Raw genomic sequence first — 12149 nt, forward strand, 5'->3', positions numbered from 1 at the left:
TCCCTTGGAAGCTCAGCAGAAGATGCAGAGGTGTGAGAGGACTCACGCTGCCAAGAGCTGCAGGCTGGGTAAACATCCCTGCCCCGTGCCTTAGCTTTGCTACAACAGAAGAAGGCAGCAAAAGCTTTTCTATTCTAACTGGGACTGTCTCATTATAAACACGTAAAACAACGGTTTTTGACAGCCTTAAAAAACTGAGAAGACACATGTATAACAGGATCAAAATCATCAGGAGAAATAGGTTCTGTTATGGTAACCATCTTAAATATCAAAATATGAATTATTATTATGAGGTTGTCCCTATAGTGTGTACACAGAGTATTTGGAAGGGATCATCTTTTTTAAAATGATCTATTTCTGACCCTTGTTATTTACTAAATAACCATTTATTTACTAAATTTACTAATTTACTACAAACCCGTTTTTCCACCATACCTTACTTCTTGGGTTGGAAGTATTCATCACGCTGCGCAGCTCCCTCCCCGTGTAGAGGACAACTCCCACCACAGTACCTGCACACACAGAGGTTTTCTCCATAAAAATACTTGTCAGGTGGAAAGGAGTTTCAGCAGGCTAACTTCAGAAGTGACCAGAAATTCAAAAAGCTGGTTTCTGCCACACAACACCTATGAAAACACAGACTGGAACAGGAAACAGCCTCCCAGGCAGAAATTCAGTCTCAGGCTTGGACTTGACGCAGCTTGACCACAGACTCCATCAGCTCATGGGAAGGACAGCCAGCTTTGCTCTACCTTCCCTGACCCCCTTCTGATCCACTTGACTCCCCCCACTAGAAATAAAAGTTGGTGGGGATGGAGGATTTCTTGGATTTCCCCCCACAGCTCGGGATCCCACTTTGGTGCTGCATTCCACCAAACCTTCACTGTGTGTCAAAATCAAACCAGCTACGGGCTGTGGCTATTTATTGGTAAAGGTTGATACAATCAGAGCAAATCCAGTGAGTTCCAGAGCTCAAAGACAAAATTACCTTATTTTAAAATCTACAATGTAGTTTAAATGCTTATCTAAACACTCTTCCTACCACAAAGTGAATCATACCAACTCCTACCTTCCTGTAGCAGATGGAGCTGCTGGGAGCCCATCAGTGAATCTGAATGCTATGTCCCACAGTTGCTAAAGAGCTGAGAGCGACAAAATTCTCAATTTCCTTCTTGCAGAAACATAGTTCAGTTCAGCACCATAAATTACAGGGTTTCTGTGGGTTTTCTCTTAAAGACTTTGCAAAGAGCCACGGAGAAAAAGCTATCTACCATCAACAGTTCAAAAGCTGCTATGGCCCAGCATTAGGAGTCTGTAAAAATGGAGAAAACCAACTCCAAAGAAAGCACTGCCACTACCTTGCTGCTTTATACACTACTATTCCCCTGCTCTCACTAATGATCAAAGTTTTAACAAGCCACAAGTGACTTATTTTTAAATAAGGCTGATTCAAGAGAGGTGGTTTCTAAAAATATGCTGAGAAGCATTCCTTTAAAAAAACACCCCCAAAACCAACAACAAATCATCCCTGGAGCCAGATGGCAGGTGGTGGAAAGATCATCACAATTCAGATCAGCAGATGGCACAGCTACTCCAAATCCACTGCGAGCAGAGTCAGACCCAGCCCTCCTGCAGCAGACGGAGAAAGACACATTGCTCTGCCTCATCCTACAGGGGCTGCCCCAGCCAGGCACCACCACAACCCAACAGCTTCCACTCACAGCAGAAGAAAAGCAGCATCCACATTTTCTCCTAACAGAAATAACCTCCAGCGTGCTGTTTGTTATTACCACAGCTAGAATAAAATTGGGTTTTGTATTGGTAAGTCAGTCCAAATGAGAGGAAGCACCGCTAGAAAAAGCTTGAAGACACATTGATCTGTTAAAAAAAGGAGTGTTTCAAGTTGGTTCATGGCCATTTCAAACAGACTCAATTGCAAAATCCCTTTGAAATTCTATTTGCAAAGGCACTGTCAAGTCTCTCCATTTGACAAGTTTAATTCCAGAACTGGACTCCAGAATTCCACCCTCCTCCAGCTACTGCCCAGCACACTCTGCAAACACACTGGGCACCAGAGGAACAAGGCTTTCACTAAAACAAGCCTCTACAAGGGGGCACTGATTCAATCAGGCCTCGGGAGCTTATCACACATGTGAGTCAAAATCTGTCAAAGACCTGATTTTTTTTTTTCCTTTTTTTAAGAGTGTATAGGACAAACTCAATGGAAGCACTTACCTGGAAATCTTTCATCTCAGCTTCTGCTCCCAGAATCCATTTGACACCATTTCTGTTACAGATTAGGATGTCAATGCGCAGGGCAATTAAGTGCTATTCTGGTCCTAGATGCTAAAGAAGGGCCCCAAAGGCCACTCCACTTCTTTCTCATCTAGGAATGTCCAAGAGGCAATTAGATCTCAGCTCAGCTCCCCAGAGGTGTTAGGACAAGGGGGAGACCTCATTCCAACTGCTAATTTCTCCAACTGACAGAATTATTACTCCATCAACAGAAATACCTTTAAAAATTGTTAACATATTCCCTTAAAAACAATTTTACGCGGGTCTCCACCTCACCTGATGCAATCACTGTGCTGGCCCACAGGGTGTTTTCTATGCTTAAACTTTCATTTACTGGAGGGTCACTGTCCTCCTACGACAGGAAAAAGAAAAATAAACAAACTCATCAGTAAAGCGAAAGAGCAGAGGCTGAGAAGAGTCCCACAGAGGTGTTCAGAGAGGGATGCTGGGCGAGCTGGCAGAGGGATTTCTGATAGGATGGAGAATTTTCACAAACCCTGGTGGATCTCTGGTTGATTTCGAGCCCGTGCCAGCAGACTCACCCTGGTGAAGGTCCCCACAAAGTTGTGGATGTCAATGTTGGGTTCCTCTGCGTAGACGTAGGAGCGGATCTGCAGCAGGTCCTACCAAACAGACACAGCTTAATAACGTACCAAAGTTTCACCAGAACACTGCACCAAGAGTTACTTGGCAGGATTTAGAATTATCTCGGTGCCTACTGCAGCCCAAGAACCCCACAGAAAACACACCTGGGGCAGCAGAGCACTGAGGGGATTTCCTGTGGGGACACCTGAGAGACTCCTGGGACTTACCAGGTGTCTGCGCCCCAGAAAAGCAACTGCAGCCCGAAAACAGGGCTGCAGCACCCATTAAGTTTTCAGGTAAAGCACGTGCACAGCACCCATAAGTTTTCAGGTAAAGCACGTGCACAGCTCCCCAGCACAGAAGTCGCAGGCAGGAGCTTACAGAGGCCGTGGGCAGGCGCTGGGTGCAGGTGACGGGCAGGCGCAGCTTCCAGTCTGTCTCCCCGTCCAGCTGGTCCGTGCGAAGGAAGCAGGAGCCTGGGGATGGGAACAGCACTCAGGGATCCCCCAGCTCTGTCCTAGGCACATCGACTCATAACTCATGGGATGGCTTCCCCTCTCGGACACTCACGTCCTTCTTTCTCTGGGAACAGTGTCCGACTTACATTTGTTAATAACGGAAGGATGATGTCCCTGCACCACATTCCTTTAATTCACCAGGTCAGAATTCTCTGCGCTGCACTTTTTAAGACACTCGAAATGTTCCCGTGAATCTGTTTTCTAATCCTTCTGATCAAACATTCCCTTATCCCACACTTAACAAAACAAGCCTGAACAGTAAGAAAATATATCTAAAATGTAACCAGATTCATTTACCCTGGACTCAACCCCTAGATTTTTTGATCAGCAAACAAAACTGGAATATAAAATCTTGAGAAGTGGTGGTCCATAAAACCACTCGAGCTCCCTCTCTCTCTCTCTAAAATTTTACTATTATCTATTTCTATTTCCAAAAGATAATTTTCCCCAAACAACCAGTGAAAGGTTAATGGCTATTTTGACAATTGGTTCCAGATGTTTACCATTCTTCTCCGACGTCCTCAGGAAGATCATGTCAGCGGGGACCCTCTGGTTCTGGGAGGAGAAGAAAGGCCATTATTGTGCAGCCAGCCCCGCACGCGTGTGCAGCGCCTTCCCCGGAGCAGCAAGGGCACAAAGAGGATTCCTTTGTCAGCCTGCAGCTCGGGATTCAGCTTGCTTTGAATCCTCAACTCGCTCCCCTGCAGAATTCCAAGGGCAGGATAATAACCGGTGCCAGCTCCCACTGACCAGACCCAAGGGTTAGGTTTACAAAAGGGCTGGAGAGTAATTCTAGAAGTATGAAGAAATTGTAAACTCGTGCTGGTTTCCTTTCAAGGAGTCCTGTGCTAGCAGGAAGGTTCTAGCTGGAATCTGCAGCTACCAAGTTTCTCTTTTTGGACTGAGTATTTTCATGCTAATGGTTTTAGAGGTCACAGAGAGCGGGTGGGAAAAACATAAAATCAGTGGATTAAAAGAAAACACGTTAAAAGTTGTACAAAGGGAGAAATATACCTGAATATACCAGTACCTACAAATGGATAACTGGGTCTCCCAAAACTGCAATGTTTATACCCAAAGAAACACCTGGATGCTGCATTTGCTCCAGGTGTTTAACCTGTGCCCAACGGTCACAGAAAGGATAGGGAAACTCTTCATCTTGCTATGCTAAAGGAAGAAATGAGGTTATAGGTACATGCCTACAGATCTGCCCTCATCTGTAAAGATAATGATGTCATTGGTGAGGTGGGGGAACCCTGTAAAGTGATTAAAGATTTTAACTTGTGTTCAACACCTGATACTCTAAAGCCTATTGTAAACTAAGTAGGAATTCAAAAGATCTCGTTTCCTATGGTCTTGCAAAAATATAAAAAGTACTTTACACAGGAAAGATGAACACAAAGACAAACCTTTTCCACAATGATGAGGTCACCCACTTGTATGTTAGAGCTCTTCACCTTGACAGTCCCTGCAGAGGAAAGGTGCTGCTGTTAGAGCAGAGCAGGACAGGGCTGGGGTGCTGTGTGCTGCTCCTCCCCTCCCCTCCTTCCACTGCACCGTGGGGACAAAAATGGGAAATGTTCCCACCACAGAGACTCCCTGAGCCCACTACTCCCACTAAGGGGTGGGTGTCCCAAAAAGGGCAGAAAACCCCTCAGGTAACAGCTGCAGACCTCAGCCCTGAAAGCCCCAGCCACTCTCGAGTCATAACTCTGAAACAACTCCTTCAACTCCTCTTTGCACTGCTGAAATCACAAATTCAAAAATGCTCTCGGCATCAGGCAGATGACAGAGCAAGACCAGAAAGTTCCAGCAGGGAACCATCAAATCCAACTCCTTTTCCTCAGGTGCCTGAAAATGTAAAGCTCGACTCTCCAGCCAAGGCACCACGGGTCCATCCAAAACCCAGGCTCATTTCCTCCCCTGCTGCAGCTCCAGTATCTGGCTCAGCTCTGCACCTCTCCTTCGGCCCTTGCAGGACCAGCCAAACGAGCAGAGAACAGGTCCTACAGAAATCACGTAAATATTTATTCCTCTGCAGCTGTCAAACATTTCCCCGTTGCTTTAAAACAGGGGATTAATTTAACAATTGGCTAGTAATTTCAAATCATCAGCCAGCTCTAGATTTGGCTTTTCAGACTAACCAGTGATTTATAATCAGCTAATTTGAACCCTGCCTCTACGTGTCTGTTACATTTCAACAAAAGCCTCTTTAATCTGCTGTGATTTGAGTGGAAGTGGGGGAGGCACGTGGAGCTCACCCTGGCACGGACAACACTCCTACTGTACCTCGAAATTCACGGGCTAACTGGCCAGATAGCAGCTCAGGGGGAAAGCAGGAGGGGGAAGGGAAGGGGGAATAGAAATTAGCACAAAGCACAAAGGTCACTGGGATTTTACTACTGGCAGTCCCTTCATTAGCATCCTTCTCAGGATATGCTTCAGTGTTTCTGCTCCAAATTAACAATGAAAGCCATTCTGGGCTGGGGGCAGCCTGCTGCTTTGGTGACACACTGTGTGCTTAACAACATGCTTCATCACTGCTGCTAATAAACGCAGACTTCCTCGCATGCCGTAATTATTCCTACAAATTATAAGCAGTCATGGTCCATTTCACAAATATCTCATAGGTCTTTCATGGATTCTGGAGTTTGCCTTGTGTGGGGTTTTTTTGGTTTTTTTGGTTTTTTTTTTTTTTTGGGGTTTTTTTTTTTTTTTTTTTTTTTTAGTTTTTTTGTTTGTTTGTTTGTTTAAAAAAAAGAAAAAAAAGGTAAACAAAATGAATGCTGGGCTAAAGACATCTCTGCCGGGGCAGGAAGCAACCCGGGGATTAAGAGTCCATTACGCTGGGGCCTGAAAAGAAAAGCTGCACTCCAAGAGGATCAAAAAAAGCATCCCTGGCAGTCTTCTGTATGGGCTATACAAAGTTAGGTACTATGACACTAAAAGGGTCTGACAGATAACATCTCTTCCTCCCCTTTTAATACGGTTATTCACGAAACAACAAAAAGTGCTTTTGAATATTCTCCTGTGCAAAGGAAGGGGGGGAAAAAAGCCCCGTGTGCTCTTCCCACACAGGCACGGCCATTCCCCACCCAAAGTGCAAAAAAACCTGGGGATTTGTTTAACCGTATTTTCTGAATTCTCTTAAAGATCACGAGGGTTTATCTGGGGACTGTCAGCAGAAGCAGCGCTACCTGAAGGGTTCAGGCAAACTTACTTTTGTAAGGTTTTCCTTAACGGGGTAAAAAAAAAAAAATCACCCTGCAAAAGAAAAATTAACGCCAGGACAAAGCTGCAAGGTGATGATTTCCTATCGTTACGCACATAAAAGGCTTTGGGGATCATTATTCTGCAAACAGTATCATCTGCTTCGAGAGTTTTCCAAGATGAGGAAACCCAAAGCAGCTGGGGCAGATTTGTCTTGCCCAGGAACCCTCCCAACCTCAGCTGTCTGAGGGTAAAACAAAGAGGGGCCCTCCCGAAGCAGCGCAGGATTTGTAACTCCTGGAGAAATGAGGAGTTACAAACGAGGAGTTACTCCCTTTCTGGGGAGCTAATTCTGCTCCTGCAGCCCGCCTGGCCGCCGTGGGTGACATCTCTGCGGAGTGCACCACACGTCCCGCTAGGGCAGCCCAGGACCAGATGTTTCCTTCGACTCAGGACTCCCATAAAGCTCCAATCCGTTCTATTTTGATCTCGGGAATTCCGTGACTCCCTTTGCTTTCTGTGGGGAAGCTGCCACCGAAACATCAGATGTTTTCTCAAGCCCGTTTAAAACCAGCTAATAGCACAACTGCTCCGTTTCCCGGTGCTGCTCTGCTATTGAAGTATTTTTGTAATGATAAACCCCTGGTTTTTCAAGTGAGACTAGAAATGCTTCCTCGAAAGACACACAGGTTTATTTAGCGTTTATTTCACTTTCAGTTTGTACTTCCTTAAGTTAATCAGACTACAAGTTGGCGTTCATCACTTTTTAAAAGGAATGAGTCTTGATCTCTCATTCCAAAAAAAAATCTGTTGTTAAAAATGTGTCTGGTATTTGTTTCATTCTCTGCCGTGTCCTGATTCATCTTTTTTAAAGACAAGGAAGTAAACAAAATCAAATGCAAACAGTTTGCTCCAATTTAAGCTGTGGTCTTTGAAATTATCACCAGATCTGCAGCATGATGGATGCACCAGAAAGCAGATCATTTCAAGTAATAAATATATTATCCAGGGAAGATGCACTTTTTTGCCCTGTGAGCGCTTAAGTCAAAATTTCACAACAGATCTGCAAATCTGCACTGAAGTACAGATCCAAACACTTAATTTGGAATTAAAGAGGAAGCTAGAGGTTTACTAAAACAAGTTTAATGCATCTAAAAAAATAAAAAAAAAAGAAGAGGGGGTGGGTTTGTTTGATGTGCTGCACCAAACTTGTGGCTTTTGTAGCTTTATGCTGTGGAGCAGGACTCGCAGAGTTTGGGAAAATATTGGTTTTTTTATGGCTGGTAAATGCCAATGATCTGTATCTTAAGTAGCACCCCTCAGTAGGAGGTCCCTTCCCACTTTTCTGTGGAGTTTCTCTCTATTATGCAGCGTTACCCAGGGAGGGGGGCTGCAGGAGAAGAAAAACAAGCCAGGAATTTGCAAGCACAGTTCGAGCTTTCCATCAAACAGATCAGAACACAGACCCCTGAACACAGGGAGGCTTGTGGCTTTATGAATAGGGGATTGAAATTTGATTATTTTTTATAACAATCCAAACAACTCTCCTCTAAACGCAGAGCTTTCCACTGAAATAGAATGCTTTCCAGAAGTCTGCTGGTTTCATCCCTTTGGAACATACATGGATCGTCTGGGTAAAAAGATAAAAAAAGGTTGAGGGTGGAGGGTTTTTTTGTCACTAGGTCTCAGCACAGGGATGTGCCCAAACCCTGCAGCATGACCCGTGCTGCCCAGCAGCAGCCAAGAAAGAAACAGCCTGGAAATAGCCCAAATCCTACTGCCAGCTACACTGGAAATTAATTCCTCAGGTCAGCTGTTCCAAATTGATCTTGATATTTGCTGCTTCTCCTTCTGAGCTGGTAACACTCTCCCTTAAAAACCTTTTCCTCTGACTGTAAAAGGGGTGAGATAAATCAAGCCCCAAATGTTCATCCCCAGCCTCACCAGGCCCTTCCCTGCTCCCAGGTAAATTCCCAGAGGTGCTGAGGTTTTAATCAGTGGAAAAGGAGATGATCAGCTCTCCCCAAAAAAATCAGTACTGAGATTCAGTGAGGGACAGAAAATTACTTTTCTCCCCAAACCGTGTGACAATCATAAATAATTTTCTACTTTTTTTTCTACTCTAAACTATACTACAGAGTCTCCTTCCTGTTTCTGCACAAAATTCATGTTAAATACAGTGGGTTGAGATTTCCAGCTAGTGCCCAGCTGCCAATCCTCCTTGGTTTCTTTCACAAAATTAGAAAAGTTAAAGGACTGGGGGGAGGGAAATCATTCATGGGAAACGTAATAGCAATATGAAAAGAACTAAAGGAGAGGTCAGGCCCCTTATAGATCATTGAATAGAATCCAGAAGGCAACTCTTTTATATCTTTAAATAGATGTAGTACACCCCTCTTAGATGAGGCTTTTGTTGGTTGCCAAGCATTTTAAGTGTTGTAGTAAGAACACGTTATTAAAAGGGGATTTAATATTCAGAAACTCAAACTCCCCAGTTTGGAGCTGCCTCATAACTCCTGGCATGTGAAATATATCCAGCCTTGAGCAATTACATTTGAAAAGCAGCTTTATTCCTACAAATGCAGCGTATTTTTACTACACCTACACCACTGCGTCTTAATTCAGGGGTATCAACTTTTATAACTAAAAATTGGAAACGAAAGAGAACCAAAACTTGCTCGAATTCGGTTCGTTCCCTTTTTAAAACAAAACCCCGGCCTCACCATCTTTGTCACGGTATTAGGAGCGGCTCCATAGTGAGGCAGCACTGGGTTGCTCAAATGAGAATTTAAATGTCTTTGTTAGGTACAGCACAGCTGGAAGCAATGGCCAGAGCAGGGTCAGGCTCAGCTGAGCCCAGCCTGGGCTCACTCAGACCAGGGCTCCAAACTCCTCAGAGCGTGGAGACACAAAATGCAGGAGCTCATCCTGCCGGTCCTGAGGAGCTACATCACTTGCTGCTGCCAAACACACACTTCACAGCCTTTTTTAGAATCTTTAGGGTGGGCAGGCCCTGGCACAGGGTGCTCAGAGCAGCTGTGGATGCCCCTGCATCCCTGGCAGTGCCCAAGGCTGGACAACGGGGCTTGGATCACCCTGGGACTGTGGGAGGCGTCCCTGCCCATGGATAGGGTGGCACTGGACGATCTTTAGGGTCCCCTCCCACCCAGACCACCCCATGGATCCCTCAGCAAAGCCCAACCTCCCCCAGAGCCTGGCGAGGAGCCACCCAGGAGCAGCCACCCGAAAGCCCGGGCCGGGCAGCGGCAGCGCGGCCACAAAGCCACGTGCCTGGGAGCCCCGAGCCCCCTCCCAGCGCCTGAACTCTGGCTCTGGCTGTCAGCAGGGCTGGATTCCGGAGCCACGGAGCCGACCTCTGGCTGTGAGCTTGCTGTAGATCTGCGAGTTCACTTCCTTGTCCCGCATGTAGCATCGGATCTCCTCGGCCGCCTCGCGGATCACGGTGACAGCCAGCACAAACCCCTGCCAGCAGCACGGGGGGAAACAGCAGGCATGAAAAGGTCAGGGAAAAAAGTCACATCTGCCTCTAATAACAGCAATATTTATCAGTGCCAACCATCTGCGTTTCCTTACTCCGCCTGATCCTCCCGAATCACTCCAGTGAGATGAGAACCCCCGGTACCGAACACACACCCGCTGCTCAAGACCAGACTGGCTGCTTAAGAAACTTCCCAGTTTTATCACAATGCTCTCCCCAAGCACATCTGTGCAAAGGTAACACCACAGGCAAATCCTTGTCCAGTCTATCCCCAAGAAAATCTTTGTCAAGTTTACCTGAATATATCTCATTTCCTTTAACTCTATCTCTCACTTCCTTTAACTCTAGCTCTCATTTCACCTCACAGCTGAGTGACTACAACTGAGCCAAGGCAGGATTCCTCAAATCTCAGTGCTCACCACCTCAGAGCCACTGAAGTCAGCACAACTCATCTGGGAGATTTTTTTTTTTTGTACAGAAATGTATCCAGAAATCCGTACAACCCCCTTTTTACATATACAGATAAACAGAGAATGCTTGTGTGTGCCTTCATGTGCATGTACACAGACACTCCACCTACACAAATAGCACCCTAAGAGATACTTATGTGCACTACTCATGGTATAATTACACGTTTGCCTGATTAGGGCTTCAGTCCCACTTCTGTGTGCACATGAGCAGTCATTTCATTTCCTCTTGCCGTGAGGAAATGCCCACATCACATCCCTCACTATGTAAAAAATAATTAATGCAAACCAACTCTTTATGGGCTTGGTGTCACAGAGTCATGTTTATGCCAGAGACTTTTAGCTCAGACTCACTGAACAGCTGAAACGCTCCTCATGCATCACAGAAAATGAACTTTTTACAACTTGTGTTGAAAGCTGCAGCCAGGTACTGATTCCCTCTGTGGATTAGGGACTTGAAGAGGGGAGCAAGGCGATGTTAGGAACTGCAGGTTGCTAGTATGTACTCACATCTAAATGTGTGACCTAAGTAATTAATACAGTAACAAAATGCATTCGTTGATTTACCTAGAAATTCCTACCTGCTTTCCAAAATAAAACTAAAAAAGCATCAGCTGTTTCCAGCTTAGGTTTCAGCTGTTTGAAGGCCCTTCAAATAATCACCCCAAAACATTCCCACATGTTCCAGCTGACTGTGTCATCCCGTGTGTCACTCCAGCCCCAACACTCCCATTAGTAGCAGTAATGAACAAAGAAGTTTCTTATCCTGCTTTCTGGCAGCGATTTCTAATTGCTCACCTGGCTCAGACAAGTCACAGCTGCCCGTACAACAGAGAGATGGTCATGTATATTTAATTTATTTAATGTACAGGACAGGATCCTACGAAACCAGCAGCAGATTCACACAGCAAATGCAACACAGCATTTGAGAGAGAATTCATGGAGATCCAGGCTTTAAAACAAATAGAATTTTAACAGCAGCGTCCAAAAGCTGCCCCTTCACTTCTTTCTGGCTTTTACCAGGGATCTCACTGCACTGAAATTCTAAACACGCACAGCACAGGCCTCAGGGAGCAAGTTAAAAATCAGATTTAAGGTGCAAACTTCCACCCCGCAGAAAAGGCATTTCCAGATTTTGTCAAGCACCAGAACTTTCTAGGATAAATAAACCTTGAGTGACCTACCAGAGGAACCCAGTAGGTGTAAAGTGCACCAAGCCTCATCTCAACCACGAACTGAGAGCAGGCCAAGAGCAAGAAATAAAGGTTGAAGAAGTATTTGAACTGGTTAAACAACACCTAAAAAAAAAAAAAAAAAAAAAAGCAGACAAAAAGAGGAGGGAGGATGTTACGCACGTTGAACTAACCAGAAACATTTCTGCATGCTCTCCCAGTGACTAAAGGCTGACTTGGGGCAGTTTGAAAGCAGTTCTGGATGCTCAGGACAGTTCTGTGACTGGTTTGCTGCTGCCCTGAGGCAGTCTTGGCATGAACTCTGCCAAACACAGCCCCATCATTTTCTCCAGCTCCAGGTTCTGCACTTATCCACTGCACAGCCACCGAAAAACGGGGAGAG

General features: G+C 45.4%; 1 protein-coding gene across 3 annotated transcripts in view; it reads right to left on the reverse strand.

The window, feature by feature from the left end:
- ATP9A (ATPase phospholipid transporting 9A (putative)) overlaps nucleotides 1–12149 on the reverse strand; it is a 49902-nt gene that overhangs the window by 31383 nt on the left and 6370 nt on the right. For 2 of the 3 annotated variants that reach the window (XM_040079915.1, XM_040079914.1), the window contains exons 3-10: nucleotides 11759–11872; nucleotides 9983–10091; nucleotides 4808–4866; nucleotides 3902–3953; nucleotides 3262–3356; nucleotides 2838–2918; nucleotides 2572–2647; nucleotides 436–512 (exon numbers count right to left, since the gene is read on the reverse strand). In XM_040079915.1, coding sequence (XP_039935849.1) covers nucleotides 436–512; nucleotides 2572–2647; nucleotides 2838–2918; nucleotides 3262–3356; nucleotides 3902–3953; nucleotides 4808–4866; nucleotides 9983–10091; nucleotides 11759–11872 — 663 coding nt within the window. The remainder of the gene's footprint in view (nucleotides 1–435; nucleotides 513–2571; nucleotides 2648–2837; nucleotides 2919–3261; nucleotides 3357–3901; nucleotides 3954–4807; nucleotides 4867–9982; nucleotides 10092–11758; nucleotides 11873–12149) is intronic. The other variant, XM_040079916.1, reaches the window with a different exon arrangement.

Source organism: Hirundo rustica, chromosome 16, assembly GCF_015227805.2.
Source record: "Hirundo rustica isolate bHirRus1 chromosome 16, bHirRus1.pri.v3, whole genome shotgun sequence".
Taxonomy (NCBI): domain Eukaryota; kingdom Metazoa; phylum Chordata; class Aves; order Passeriformes; family Hirundinidae; genus Hirundo; species Hirundo rustica.